The 16,196-nt window shown below is 42.7% G+C and overlaps 1 protein-coding gene across 7 annotated transcripts in view; it reads right to left on the reverse strand.

Annotated features, from left to right (window-relative positions):
• atp8a1 (ATPase phospholipid transporting 8A1) overlaps positions 1–16,196 on the reverse strand; it is an 89,382-nt gene that overhangs the window by 5,301 nt on the left and 67,885 nt on the right. For all 7 annotated transcript variants that reach the window (XM_044040225.1, XM_044040227.1, XM_044040223.1 and 4 more), the window contains 7 exons: positions 16,120–16,194; positions 14,646–14,768; positions 10,596–10,674; positions 9,484–9,545; positions 9,178–9,234; positions 8,877–8,984; positions 275–363 (listed from right to left, as the gene is read on the reverse strand). In XM_044040225.1, the coding sequence (XP_043896160.1) occupies positions 275–363; positions 8,877–8,984; positions 9,178–9,234; positions 9,484–9,545; positions 10,596–10,674; positions 14,646–14,768; positions 16,120–16,194 (593 nt within the window). The remainder of the gene's footprint in view (positions 1–274; positions 364–8,876; positions 8,985–9,177; positions 9,235–9,483; positions 9,546–10,595; positions 10,675–14,645; positions 14,769–16,119; positions 16,195–16,196) is intronic.

Below are 16,196 nucleotides of genomic sequence, written 5' to 3' on the forward strand. Positions count from 1 at the left end.
ACCACATGACAGGTGCTTTCCCCATAAGAGAACCTCCAAAGAAACCCCTGACGGACTGATTCAAACGACCCCGCACACATGAGGACATTTTTTTACTTCCGTGCTTTGCAAATTGCTCCCGACGCCTTGAATCTGCTGCGAGTTGACGTCGACCAGAGAGCGACGACTCCAGTGGAGTGAGTGTTCACAGAATTGAAAATGCCTTACTTCTTTGAAAGTCTCAGATTTGTCGAGGAGTGATGAGCAGCGAGCAGAGCAAAAGAAGAAGACTCACACTTTGTAGGCCACGTCAAAGACCAGCGAGGTGATCGGGATGAAGAACAGGCCCATCCAGAAGACCCCGGAACTGAACATCACGGTTGCCTGTGTCACACACACACACACACACACACACACAGACACTTACTCTCAGGTCACCGCAGACAATGGAGTGTCGAGATAAAAAGAAGAGCTCTTGAGAAGAGAAACACCTGATAAAGAAGGGCCATTATCCGCCCTCTGTAGTGCCACATCATACAAACATTACATGACAAAAGCAGCCAAAACAAACGGTCGTATTGTGGAAATAGAGAGGAGATGGGTCCAAATGACACGGCCCAAAGTGGGCTAATCCTCCGTGACTAAATGAAACCACGGTTTTGTTTTGATCCCCCCCTCCACCTCCGTGTCCCCTCCAGGCGGAGGAAATACCTGTGAAGTATTTAGACAGCGATATCTCTTTCACAGGAAAACACCTCAACCGCGTGGCGCTTATTGTCCTGTCGATACATCACAGGAGACACGGGACGGCCATGTGAGAGGTGCTTTCAGCGTGAGGGTGGCAAGGAAGCATCAGATGCTGTAATTAGATGTTGTCATTTAGGTTTAAAAAGGATCTTAAACCCATGAGTTGTTTGTCAATATTTTGGCAAAGTCGCAGCAGGTCAGTGTAGCTAACTAGATCTCATTTACGTGAACACATTAAGGCAGATTTGATTGTATGATGATTAGTTGATCCAAGCACAGACTAAAATGATAACATTACAGTTGTAATTTGTCCAGAATTGTGTTTAGTGACAGGTACAGAAGGTAACCTGAAAAATAATACCTTAAATAATCCTCAATACCATGAATAATTGATTCATTAACAGAAATATCACACATATTTCGGAAACTGTTTAGATAATTTGTCATTTTTGATTTTTGTAAATGAAAAAAAATGTAAAATACTTCCTGGTTTTCTTTGTCAAATGTAAAAAACACTTAAAGAAACACACTTTCTCTCTCTGAGAGAGCGCACCAAGCAAACAATGTCAACCAAAACATCACTAATGTGAACCAAACTGAATTAAGGTTTAGAGAACAAAAAACTAAGCTCATGTTTTATTTCTCACAATCACAAATGTTCACATTGAGTTCACGAGGGAAATGAATCTGCAAATGAGACAGATGTGAACCTCAATGAGACTCATTCATCACACTGGAAGAACAGACACACATTTGGACGCGATCCGATGTGGATTTACGTCACGTCAGGAATGAACGTAGCAGAAAGAAGCTGGTCGATTCATTAAGAACGAGACAGTTGCCTGTAATGACTGAAATTAGAAATCACAAAGCGGACTGCTCTGGGTCCACAGAGGCAACCGAAAACGGTGGATCATCCGAGTGGGGGCGAAATCTTTCAGCTGTGTGCGAGGACAATGTTTGCTTTGGCTCAGTGCACTGAAACGATCTGTCATTACATGTCAAAGTGCAAAACTCACGCTCCTAGCATTGTAACGTGCCCCTTGTTTAAACTGCCGGGGCCCCTCAGCAGTGTCCTTCCTGTAATGTGACACAGGCAGGGCCCTCACGATGCACACACACACACACGTACACACACGCAGATCAGTGTCAAAACTATCAAAGCGCTCGGGTTTGCTCAAATTAGCTAATCTGTTCGCCATTACCCGTAAATTGACTTTGATGTCTGACAAAACACTGGGTAGAGGAGGAAATCCCAAATGACAGGAAATAAAAAATGGCTTTTTTTTTCTCCCTACAGTTTGAGATGGAACGTTGGATGAATGGAGCTTTTCTGTGTCGCCCCGGAGGCTGAAAGTGTACGACAGACATGAGGGGAAAACTGCGACCAAGCATGGGGATATTTTCGTGTCACTTTCTGAAATGACGCAGCCCCTGATGAAAACGTTTGCCTCTTTTTAATTATTTTTGTTTTCATCCAGTGTATCATACATTTTAATGGGCACATTTAAGCCGCCTTGAGAGTCTTTCAAAAATAAACTGGGGACACACACTCGCCGTTTTCAAATCAAGAGTCAAATGAGCTGAAAAATAAACAATTTTAGTCGTCCAGACGTTTAATCTACGAAAAAATATTTATATAGTGGCATACATAATTCTGAGCAACACAATTCTCAAAAAAACTTCGAGTTATCGTACGGTGTAATAATGGCCATGAAATTAGGTACAATAACTTATAACAACATTATGTACATCTGTGAAAGCTCGACACAACTGTATGACACTTTGTAAAACTAGACCTAAATAAACTCTATTTCTTCAATTTGACATCAAAGTTTTGCAATCCAAACAAATGTGACCCACGACAATCAACAAATGTTTGCCTTCAGGCATCTGGACAGCCTCTATGACTTCAAGGAGGGGGGAGGGCAGTGCTGGTGGGCTAGCGATGTCTCATACCAGGGGGCCCCTGGGAGCTGGTCAGGGTGAGAGAGGTCCAGGGAAGCAAGGCTGTATTTTTTAGGACAAACTAATAAACTTGTCTGGCTGGACAGACAGTAGTGTCCGATGGCATGGAGGAGTGTGTTTTGACAGACGACTGACCTCTTTCATGGCCACACACACACACACACACACACACACACACACACACACACACACACACACACACACACACACACACACACACACACACACACACACAAAAGACCTAAGACTAGTACAACAGAAGCACTCATTAGTGCAGGAGTATATTCAAGCAAACTAGTGCATCCAAAAATTGTAGATTACATTTGTCTAATAGCTCAGTGGTTGATAACAATGTCACACACAGTCGTTTTTATCATAGAAGTGTATAAAAAAGTCGACATAGTCAAACAAACTCCCATTCTTGAAGCTTTAAGATGATGCGGCAGCGTCAGTTTACAGCCAAGCTCATGTCCAACGACGGTAGTTGTCGATCACACTAGTGAACACTCGTGTGTGTACCATGCGTTATCATCTATTTTATTCTAAATGGGAAAACCTGAAACTAGCGCCTGAGACCATCAACTCCTCAGGGAAACATTTACCGACCGTATAAACCGAAAGAGAAGGGGCTCATTTTGTCATAGACTTTCATTCACTTAGAATTCTAGTTGCCCCACTCTTACCTTTGCAGCAGTTTCCTCCCACAGTCCAAAAACATGCAGATTTGTCAGATTAGGCAAATTGGACACTCTGAATTAACAGTAGGTGGAGTGTGAGAGTGGATGGTTGCTTGTCTCTATTGTTTGTCTGGCCCCGTGATGGACTGGCGACCTGTCCGGAGTGCACCCCCCAACTTTCGCCATATCAGCTGGGATTGGCCTCGCCCCCGCTAACGGCTACTGCTGTCATACTTTCCAGGTTTGACATTCTTATACACAGCCTATGGTTCAAACCCGAGTGTGAGCATTTTATTGTGGATATATTTTACAAAGGAACCCGTGAACAAGCGAATGATTCACTGCTTGGTGACTGTGGTTTTCTTTTACGGCCTTTTAAACATCACTGTGAACTAACTAAAAAAATGCAGCAGGACTGTTCATTCGGGATGTGTGGACAGATGATCACGCAACGCTGGTTTTGGCATCACTTCAGGGACAAGTGGGAGCACAACCGAATGGGACCAGCCGGTGCAAGTCCTAGAAAAACACAACCTGGGACTTGTGAGACAATCAACTCGGGTCAGGACTTGATTGACTGAGAAAAAAAAACTGTGGATAACCACTCTTGGTACCAGTTTTGTTTTTCCCAAGTGGACTCATGCGATGGATTCTGCTTCATCAATGGCTGCTATTACATTCATAGTAATTGAATTATTGTAATGATACACGTGAGTTGAGGCGATCCAATACTTCCATTCACCCCACAGGCCCAACTGTAGCAGCTGTATGATGCTATTATTCATAAACTAGATTCTTGAATGCACAGAACGTCTTAGTATAAAACATTTTATTGCATAAACTGAGGGAATTCCAGTTGGCTGATTTTAGTTGGCTCGCTCAGACAATGGTGTCAGCTTCAAGCAGAGGTGGGAAATTGAAGGTGAAACTGTAAATGAGGCTAAATGGGGCTGCAACAACCTGCAGCCGTTATTCTGGATACTAAGTTAAGAGCCTATTATGGATGAATAGCTGGAGAACACACACAGAACGGTTAAGAAGGAGCCAATGTGTGAGGATGACAGGAGTGTACTCCAGTAGAGAATCTACACCACTAAAATCATCAAAAATGCAGCTTCCCTGGCAAAGCCTGTCCACAAAGGAAAACACAACTTCTTCCAAGTTACTGTACGTGTTCCGTGTGTTACCTCACCAAGACAACAAAACACGCACAAGAAAACACGAGGGAGTTAAAAAGCTTTGCATAAACACGTGTAACTCCGTAGCCTCACAGCTATGACAACACACGCGGTTTACGTCACGTTTACGGCAGATTAAAACTGGTCCCACACCTTACCATGATCAGAAACTACCCCAACCGTGTGTTATTATCAGTCATGTCCAGAGAGAGAATGAAGGGAGACAAGACAGATACTAGAATACTGAAAAACAAAGTCAACCCAACTGACTCAGCAGAGGTCGGGAGCCTAACTTCCTTTAAACCAGGAGAATCACAACTACTTTTAAAAAAAATCATCACACATTTTCTGATCGTCCATCAGCTCAAAGACAAAAAAAAAACCTTAAAAGGATTTTCAAAATCTAAACGCCTTTGCAAAACTACCAAATACCAATAAGCAAATGCGACGGAAACATAAAGACGTCTAGTTCACTGTGATAGATTACTTGTCTGAAGCGAGTTTCACGTTACTCGTCGAGTCGGACTGCCTGGAGGGCATACAAAAGCAAAACCACACGAAAAATAACAAGAGTGTAGTTTGGAAAAGAGTCTTAAGTAACGGAGTAAACCATGAAAGATCGTGTCCTTTATGAAAAAGCAATATCAAAGACGTAAAATGAAATGTTTCAAACACACATCTATCGACCAAATTGAAAAAGATGATATTTTATTGGCGCCCAGTGCTGAGTAGCAACAATATTTTCTTCCATTTATTGAGATCACTGCTAGAAAATACATGTTCCAATACTTGGGGAAAGTCCGCAGTGAGTAAGGAATAGATACAAATGAAACCTGTGGATGATGGACTGCTTATGAAAGATGTTCATCCCTGTTTTTCCAAAGGATTTTGTCAGCGAACACACGCTACACTAAATATATCTGACGCCGAATCACTCAATCAAGCTGTCTATAACTGCTTTCATTCCTGCTCTTAATCTCACCTCGGTAAAAAAGATTCCTTTCCGAGAAAAATGTTTCTTATCACTGAGCAGAAACAGCGGAAGACACACACTTGCCAAGTGTTAAGCCCATGTGCCAATGATAAGCACGTCAGTCCGTGTGAGAGCGAGGGGCGCTCTGTTGCACAGCAGCAGTAGCAGAAACTGGAAAATAGCAAAAGGTGTTTTTGAGAAGTAAGGAGAGAGAGAGAGAGAGCAGGGATCAACTGTACTGGAGACAGCTGTATTGATATCAGAGGCGAGTGAGCAGACAGCAGGTCAGTGTGACAGATGCTACATGAGACACCTCCCGATATGAAGCAAAGCTGCTTACAGTAGAAGATTACACCAGTGAAGCTCAATAATTTTGACATTTTCTTTTGATATCTGGGTGTCGGGAACCTTGTCAGGTAAAAATGTGATTAGATATGTGGTTTGGAATCGAGCCAGCGTGGGAGGAGCAGTCGAGAAAAACACGACTCACTTTGTCGGTGAGTTTTACGGATGGATCCTGGACGTCTGTTGTCAGTTGTCCAAGAAAATATCTTTGCGCGACGTTGATGAATGCGCTCGCATGGAGCCGAGTTCTACTTGATGTCTCTTGTTAAAGGCACTGAGCTGAGTAATGAGTGAGAACAGAAACGGGAGGAGAGGGGAGTTCTGGTGTCTGTTAATGTTGTTGGCCCTCCGGCAGTTTTTCTACTGGGTGGGTAGGGTGTGTGTGGGGGGGGGGGCGGCTCAGGGGCGCTGAACAAAAAGAGAACAAAGAGGAAAAAAAGGCTGATTCATCAAATAAAAGGGAAGGAGTGAAAGAAAAAAAAGAGGGAAGGACGGAGAGCACAAAAATATTTCAGGATTCGAGCGCACACGGACAGGGCTGCGCTGGAGTGCGAGGGGCTTCGTCGGGGTGGAGAATAGTTTCTACTCTTCAGAGGCTACGAGGTCTTGGAGGTGGAGATTGCGTCTCTGATGCCTTCTAAGGTTTCAGAGAGATGGGTTCCTGTTTGATGATGTACTGGCATCCCCGAGCCGGCGCAGGGGCATAGGGTTACCAGCTACCCACAGGACACCATTACTGTCGTCAGTCAAGTGCTGCAGGGCGCGGATGAAAGCACCAGGCTCACAAACAAGGGGATGAGATGACGCTAATAAACCTGTGGCCCGAGTGTGTGTGAGTGAGTGAGCTGGTGTGTATGTGGTGTCCTAAAAAAACAAGTTACGTTTCCCAACCACAGGAACCGATGACAATAAGGTACATGTTAACATGAAACTATTCTTACTTTTGGAAACTATAGTTATTTGCTTTCTAGGAGATATAGATGACTCACCGCAACTACTACAACAGCAAGCAGGTAGTTATCTAAAACAGGAATAATTTAATTTGTTTTCCTCTACACAAAAACCACAAAAAAGTGTCAAAAGTACAATTTGCCCTCTTAGATGGAGCTACACTATGTGCCCCATTACTAACCGAGACACAGAGACCCTAGAGGGTTACATCCATGTAATCTGGTATATAACACGCAAATTATTGAGTTTTAGCAGTGGTGGTAGGTCAAGATGTTGCCTCTTTATGTAGCCAAAAGCTGTTTGCGGAAGCCCTCGATGAAACAGACAGAGTCACTGGTTAGTGGTATCAAATCTCTCCCCAAACTCTCAACTGGACATGAGATATTTTTCAAAATGTCAAACTGTTTGTAAAATTCATAAATCTCACGTGAATCGACGTCCGCGAAAAACTTTTCTTGTCAGATAAGATAGTCTCTTTTGATTTGTGCTTTGCACATGGCTCTCTACTGTGCTCTAGTTGTGAATAATATGTTCTTAATTTAGGTTTATTCTAAACATGACGAGACCAGCTCTCCTCTCCTCTCCAAACACAAGCAGTTTCACTGAAAAGTAGGTTCTTTCTGTCTGTTTTCCATGCAAAAAAATCTGTTCAATCACAGACATCAAACCTGTTCTAAAGTGAAATCACAACATCATATGTAAGAGTAGGAAGTAATGTGTTTACAAGGAACTATAGCAAAGGTATGCACAGTTCTGGCGTCAAGGGGGGTAGCCCTGCGCTCCTGCTACTGGCTGTGCAGCTTCTGTCTTCTATTAACATCCCGCTGAGTTATTGTTTCCTGAAGAAAAGATGCCGCATTTTTATCCCCAGAATGCACTGCAGGCCTGCGGTTAACAGACTCCTGTTGACAACCTGTGGTGAGCCATAGAACCCGCAGCCGTATTCACATGTAAATAACACGGGAAAAAAGTATGTTAAATCAGGATGTTTGATGCACTTTGAGGCCTGTGTGGACAAGGAAGTAAATTTACTGTATGATCCTCGCAACTGCTGAGTAGATTTTTTTTTTTGTTAATCAGATTGACTCTAGACTTTCTTTGCTTGGCTTCCTGACTACCTCACTGTTTCCATGTCACCTGTGGATACTCAGAGCTGAGGGAGGGCAATGTAACACAAACACTGGGCTAATTGGCCCAATTAAGTCATTATGCAACACAAGCCAGAGGTTTGACAGTTTACACTCCTCTGGCAATCCTTAAAAAAAAAAGAAAAAAAGACCTGTGTTAAGTTCCACTCGGAATTTTTCCCACCAACCATCTGGGAAGAAAATAAATTATGGGGCACTGCAGGTCTGTCAGTGATTGACAATTATATCATCAATTTCTCTCAGTACTGGAGGAAGTTGTTGCCATGAAAGTGAATGCATGTGTGTGTGTATTTGTGTAAGCGTTGCTATATCCCCTCTAATGTTTAAAATATTCAAAACAAATCACCTTTGGTATGTTTACGCTTGGCTTCCCATCCGCACTACTGGAGGGTTTTCATTTCCCTTAAATGGAGATCGTTTAAAAAATACTGCTGACTCCATTATTACATGTTGTTGTTTTGTTTAGTTTTTTTATTAGAAATTCCAGAATTGTGTTTCAGTCATGACGGGTGGAAATGGAGACTTTCAGAAACCATGACACAGAAACTTTCATGTGTCGGTCTGCAATTCGCCAAGCTCCTATCACACGATCCTTTGGCTGCATCCATTCCATACTGCTCCATTTTTTGTTTTAAAACGCTTAAGTTCTGCTCCCGCTGCCTCTTTAGATCCACAATTTGATACGTTCAAAGACGTCACTTACTCCATTTTAGTTTAAAAAACGGAGAAGCCTTTCAGTTTTCATCTGAAGGGGTCAAAATAGAGATGCAGTTGCCCTCATTCGCTTCCTGACTGCTTCCTATCCACCACAACTCGACTATCAGTTTTGAGAGAAAATCACTGTTGTCGCTGGTTTAAAATGTCGTGGCACTGGTGTGAACACAGCTTGCGTGGTTGTGGATGCATTTACCTCGCCTGACATGTCGGGAGCCAGTGGGATGAGAGGCCACAGGGAGGAGTAGATGAGGAAAAACACCACCCACAGGCCAATGCTTCCCCATATGGCGATGTGGCTGAACTGTTAGAGAAGAATCAAGTGGCTTTACTACAATTTACTTCATGAAAATGTTATTGGCAGAACTCTATACATCATTTCACTGGATTTACGGTTGAAACCCCACAGGGAGGAAACCGTGAGACATAGATACTATGGAGGAACTGGGAAGAGATAATAGAACCTGAGCAGTGAGAGGAAAGAGCAATCAACTCACCATGGTCCAGGACGAGGTTTCAAGTCCGGCTTTAAGACAAACTGTGATGACGACAAACTGCGAACACACAAATCAAATCAGAACCGACATTAAACCAAGTCTGTCCTCCGAAACTAATAATCGGTCACAGGAAGTGCACACCTCGTATCTGAATTTACATACAGTATAAAATTTGAACAGATCAGCAGAAACACGAAAAGGCACAAGAACAAGACATATCGCGGATGTTTACTCAAAGAAACTGGACACCAGAACTGTTTAACACAGCAGAAACACTTCCTGCCAAAAAAAGACCAGCGCACTTACTGTATAAACCATGTTGCCCAAGAGGAGATAGTCGGGGGTTTTTCCGTCGCCAAAGACTGTATCTGTGAAGGGAATCAACAACAGGAGCTTTTTAGGGCCAAAGCTGTCACTTTTCAGCTTTTACGTTTCACACAGAGTCTCCATTAGGTGATACGAAGAGTAAACAACCACATGTCACATAGGACATTCATTTAAAGTTCATCTCAGCACGAAGTTGAGTGTAAAACTCCCTATTCTGAGTGCTGCATTTAAAGTGGACATTATGCAAAAGCCACATTCAGAATGGAATGGAATGGAAACAATGTTTATATGAAAATCCAGAGGCAGAAATGGTGTGCATTAATCATGGTCAGAGATTAAATATCCTGCTAATTCACTACTGTAATAGAACAGATTTGTTTTCCTAACAAAATTGTTATTAATTAAACCATTAAAAGGCAATTCAACTTCTTGAAAACCACTTCTCCGCCAACCAAGATGATGAGAAAAAGTTTCTGAATGAATAAAGTAGGAATATTATAATAGGTCGAGGCTAAAGTATTAGCAATAATATGCAACTGCCTCTAAAGAAAGAGAGAGAGGCTCCCCTTTCCATTTACTTCCGGCTGGTCACATGTCTTGTGTGCACTGAGGCTTTGCTGACAGCCTGTCAGTCAGAGTGATGGGGCTCGGTGCCTTTGTTTGGAGAGCAGGCCCAAGCTTGTGTGGTCCTCAGCTCTGTCCAGCCAAGACTTATAATCAGCTCAAAGATCCCTATTCTATGTGCTCGCGCCCACAGAAGAACTTGCATCTCAATGCGCACAAACACGCCGTTAAATGAAGTCACTGTGAATTTGAAGTTAAATTTGACAAAGACCAAATAAGACTGATATTTGTGAAAGGTCTGTATCTGAGTGGTGTGTTTATGAAAAATAGATCACCGTGTGCAAACATGCAAACGTGAAAACACGCTTGTTAGTGTGCGCCACTCTTGTCGGGGCGACGCACACACATGTTTGCAATTCATGACCGGACGGCTGAAGAGAGAACTAATTAAGACAAAGTATGTGTATCTGACTGTCTTCCCTCTTCATCCACTGAGAGCCGTCGAGGAATCTCCGGGAGATACTTACCATGCCGGAAGGCTTGAAGGGGGAACCAGAAGAGAATGACGGAGTGGAAGAGGCCGTTCAGACAATGGGCCCAGAAGACCTGCAAAAAAAAAAAAAAAAAAGGAGTGGAGAAGGATGGAGGGGAAGGAGGCATGAGGAGAGGGAAAGGGGTGGGCGGTGGCAGGAGATTCCAAAGGGAGAAGGAGAGACAGAGAGAAAAAAGGCATTAAATAGGGTGTGGGGTGCTCCAGTCTTCCAAGTGACCCCTGACCTGGGCCCTTTGTGCCATCCCAGTGCTAGGCTAAGTGGCGGTTTTGTTGGGGCCTCCTCGCTGAATGGCCACCCCGCTGACAGACACGTTGTATATCCTCTGTGTGTGTTATGGGGGGGAGAGAGAGGCTGCTGACTGTGTGTAAGAGCAGTGAAAGCCTGGTGCACAGTGTCTGACTTTTTTGGATATAAAACTGTATTTAGGCGAATCGATTAAATAAACGAGCAAAAGAAACTCGCAAAATACAAGTCGTCACCTCGACAATAAGAACATTATACCGTGTGTGCTGGCAGTGTGGGTTTTCTCTCGTTACATTTCATTAAGCATCGCCGCTTTCAACTGAGAATTTTAACTGGTCTAGAAATAAATGACAGGAGAGATTAAACAAGCAGAAATCAGTCGAGAAACACACACACAGAGACTGACAGGTCTGACAGAGATTAAAGTGTTTTTATGGTAATTATTCTGGGCTTGGAAAAAGGTGGCGTGAAACACAGTCTGCATGTGCCGGCGTATAAAAGCATGCAGACTTTTGACGTGTTGTTTAAATCAATACTCTCACTCCAAAACCACCTTGTTTCAAAATTTACATTATGCAACAGCTAAGCCAAATAAAACACTAATGGGCGATGTAGCATGAAAGAGCTGTGAAATCTATTCGGCCAAAAACCACTTTACATTTGCGCTCCCTTTTCCTCCTCAGTGCTGACCCAGACGCTGGTGTTAACTCTGAGAGCTGAAAACTCGGCGGGTGGAGAGAAAAAAAAAGCACTACCATTTTAATTTCCAGACTCTTTTAATCACTGAATGTTGGCAGATGACAATTTGAAGGCATGTTTTTTCCCCCCCAATTAAAACACCCTTTTCAGCAACTTTAAAACATAAAACATGACTTATTGAAGACCAAGTGGACACCATGTCGAGTGCAAACTTAATTTAGTTTCTCTTTATATGTGTGGTTTATACAGGTACCCTGCCAGGAAAGGAAACAGTTGAGTAAAGAGGAAAGCAGGACAGACTACAGTGGAAGGAAAACTCTTAATTCAGTCTGTAAGCCTTTATAATATAGCCTGGCCTCAGTGACACGACCTCCTCACCTTCACTACAGACCAAACAAAGTCCTGCTGCAGCCACCACGACACCCCCCTCCCCCCACTCTCACCCGGGATTACCTCACCCCCTTCACTGTGTACACAAAGGCCAATACACTGACTGAGGGGTTTCCCAAAGCAAACCCAACTCCTCTAACTCAAACTAAATTATCACTAATGTTACAATCACACGTTTATGCCAATTAGCCTCCCACTGACAGGCTCAGCTCTCTATCAGCCTCCCTCTCAAAACATCATTTGCCTCAAGTTTCCCAGCCACAATAACGAATGCTAATGAAATCAATAAATGTTCATAATCATTTGTCACAGTGGGATCCTCCCTTTCACCCTTGCAGCCACCCTGCTCTCTTTCTTTTCCATGTATCCCAGCAAGTTGCTAAGGATCGCACCCGAATGAATGCCCAGACTGTCCTGTAAAGATTCAGCCCTTCCTAATTGCCAAAAGAGGGGGAAAAAAAAAGAAGAAACGCATGAAAGCCAGTAATTAATATCGAGCCAACTACTTCCAGTGCTGACCAGCCCCTGCATCTTTTTGCAAAACAGGAAGAAGAGAAGGAAAGATAGAAGAAGAAACAAAGAGTTTGATTGCTAGTAAACAACTGTATTTTACGACAAAAGGCGTAAAAGTGTGGTTCACAAGAGTGCCGCTATTCAGGAATCTATAATTAAAAGTAAAGCGACTGCTGAAGCCACGCCTCCAGTTTCTAACAACCCTCGGCCACTCCCTTCTCCCACCTCAACACAAACAGCTTTAATTCACAAAGACAGTATCTGTTGTGTACAAAAGAGCCAGGCGTGCAGAAAGACAGGCTTTGAGGGGCCAAATTCCTGCAGGATTTTCTCGCCTCGCCTCAGGCCAGCTGCAAGGAAAATATCTCGGGAAAAGAGTCGGAACAAGCCAGCAAAAACAACCTGCTGACCTGGCCGAGTCATCATTTATGGGTCTTGGAAAATGTGGCCCAAACAAAATTGAGATTAATTTTCTTCTACACTATCAAACGCATAGTTCTGTGACCCTTTTTTGGCAATAATGACGTTCTGGAAAAGGTTAATGAGAAGAAAATCCACCTTAAGCAAAGTTCTGCCAAAAGGTTGGATGATTAAATAAGCAGTAGGGAGGATAAATGTCTCTAATCTTCTCTGTAGTGTCCGTACTGGAATAAGTAAAACACCTGATACAATCAGCACTTCAAAAAATGTTTTGTATGCACAAACCATTAGCACTTTTGGTTGTAAGCATTTTTTATGGATTCACATTCCATTTTTTATTAGCACCGGTAAACGCTTGTCCTACCACATTTGTATAGTTAATAAAACAGTTATTGATATATTCAGAAGGGCTGTGATTATTTTTTATTATCAGAGATTAATCTACCAATTTCCCTCGTCTATATAACGTCTATAAAACGTGAAAAAATAAGCAGAATGTCTAGTTGTAATTTCCTACAGCCCATGGTGATTATGTTTAAATGAAATGATTTGTTCGGATAAAAGTCAAATCCCACAGAAATTCCGTTTACTATGACACATAACAAAAGAGCGGCATCAAATATCTCACAATATGAGATGCCAGCACCTGAGAATGTTAATTTTTCACATATTTACCAAATAATTGATCAGACATTGTGACATAATACAATTAGGTGAAGGAAAGTTTGATTCCTGTGACTAATAAACTTTCAACTTTCAATGTTTTGGTGGATCTGGAAACCAACGCCTGTCACTTTGGACAGAGGTGAGTGACTCTGTCACTCCTGGCACTCTGGTCTGATCTCGTGTGGGTTAAACTCGATCCGACAGTCTTGTTCCGAGAACAACCAACTTTCCCCCACTTAAACAAATTGTACAATTTCCCGCAACAAATGCCGTCACACAATGACAGCACACTCTCTCTGTTCTCTCCCTTTTCTTCAATTATTTCTGCTGCATCCCACAACCTATCTGACCTTCCCTGCCCCTGAGCGCCATGGCCAATCTGTCTTTAATCCATCTCCATGCAGTGCTAACCAGGTCACCACGCCTATGAGGAGGGTCCGGGAGTCTCTGGCTCTTGCACGGAGAAAGGAGGCGACATCTTTATTACCAGCAGGAGAAAGCTAACAAATAGTCTCCACAACCAGACGGAATAGGTCAAACCAGGCCAAACCAAACCTAGAACTGGAGACCTCCTGACTACAGCTGCCAGGTCACTGAAACAAGAGACGCATCAGTCACTGGCATCAACGTGACAGCAACTTGTGTCATTAATGTGATGTTAATTGGTTATAATAGCTGGAACATTTGACCTTTCGCGTGTGTGTGGCAGAGCACAAAATTATTTCTCGATTTTTTTATTGATACAGTGGAAAATAATCTAATTTGTGAGCTGTATGAAAAGTCCCAAAGAAGCCAGTACTTTTAGAGCATGATTATAAAATCATCTTCCAGAGGTGCTGAAATAATATACAGTTTGTAAACAGAAAAATACAGGCCATGGCTACACACCAACCGCTACAGAAATAGATTACGAGGTTCCTACAACCCGAGGGGCATTTGCTTGTAATACTGCACCAGATTTGAAGAAACAAGGACAAAACAGAAACTGGAAAATACACATAAAACTGAATGTTTTAAGTGACAATCATCAAAGAACAGACATTTAATGGTAGCATGCATGCATATACGGAACATGTGACGGACTTGCGTTACCTTGGTATTAAATCCCATGGCATTCTGGGAGGTTTTGTAGAGTTCTGGGTATTTCAACATGTTCTCTTTCCTGCAGGAGCGCTCGAATATTCCCAGAGTGAGTGGAGGCAGAGCAGTGAATAGCTACGAGAGAAAATAAACCATACATAAAATAAACCCACATTATTATAGTTTACAATATCAATTTCAATAGTTTATAAACAAAATTGAATTGTAAACATATATGCGTGTTTATCTGTGTGTGTGTGCATTCATGCATCTCTATCATAGCCACCATCTCCTTATGTTAACATGTGTGGCAGTGTACATTTCATTTTGATTTTCCACTTGTTGCTGCCTGTGTTTTTTACTTCACTCAAGACCACTGACATTAAAACCCTACATGGTTACTTATTTTGATTTGTCATGCTTCGAGTCCGTTCATATGCAAAACCCATCTCCGATGAACATCTGCGATACTCTTGACTAAGAAGCAGGTATTTAAGCCCACTGAAGTGCAATTTCTAAGTGGTGTTGTAATGTTGTTTTGTGTTGCAGCTGCCGAGAGAGCAGCGGTGGTATTGTGTGGCTGGGGGGCTCTGTGGGTCAGTTGGTGTGAGTTCCCTGTGGGCCCATCTGGAGTGGGAGTCTGCAAGCCTTAGTCTACAGGACCAGTGGGCCACAGGACATGCTTGAGTGGGCTCCATCCTCATTCAGAGCCAGAGCAAGGAAGATCTCCATTGAGGGTAGGATTCAGCCCACTGCCTTCAACAGACTCCCACTGATCCAGAGGAATTTGCCGTTTTTGGATGAGGTACAAGTGAAACCACCCCCAATGCAGTGCTGGTTCTTTAAGGTGGTGTTTTATTATGAAATGAAGGGAAGGGACAGGGCTGTGGAAATGTCCTTCTCGCTTAACAGTATGTCTCCACCATAAATTGCATGTGGGAATATTGGGAAACGTCACTTCACATGTCTCTCATTTGATTTAGTTTGGTGAATTGAGTTGATTTTAACAAACGGTTTAAAACTACATATCAACTCCTTGTGGGCTTAACTATGTGGTGGAAAGATCAGACTTGCAGATGCATATTTTTCTGTTCTATTAAGTTCATGACAGATGAAATATGGGTTCATTAGGAGTGGTCCCATAATAGAGCCCTGTGGGACGCCCTGTATCAGCAACCAGCACAGTTGCTTTTCCAGTCTTCTTGTTTTTTTATCATTCAAACTTAGCTGCCCATGCTAACTACACTCTTTGGGGCACGCTACGCTGTTGTTCTTTCACATTTAGCACATAGTTTCGAGCACAGAGGGAATAAGGACTTGACAACAGGTCATAAATAAAGGAGAATTTTTTTTCAGGATGTTGATTTCATATTGGTTAGGGTTTTGGTTTTTTTAAATGTTAGGGTAACTTGGCAAATGAATGCTGTGTCAACGAGTGACAGGGGTACAATGGACTCTTTTGAGAATGCATTTTATTAACACTTACCACGTTGTACAAGCCGATACACCAGCGTTCAAAAAGAATCTGACCGGAGAAGCCATTGACAAATGCGAACCAGATCT

This window comes from Solea senegalensis, linkage group LG12, assembly GCF_019176455.1.
Source record: "Solea senegalensis isolate Sse05_10M linkage group LG12, IFAPA_SoseM_1, whole genome shotgun sequence".
NCBI lineage: Eukaryota > Metazoa > Chordata > Actinopteri > Pleuronectiformes > Soleidae > Solea > Solea senegalensis.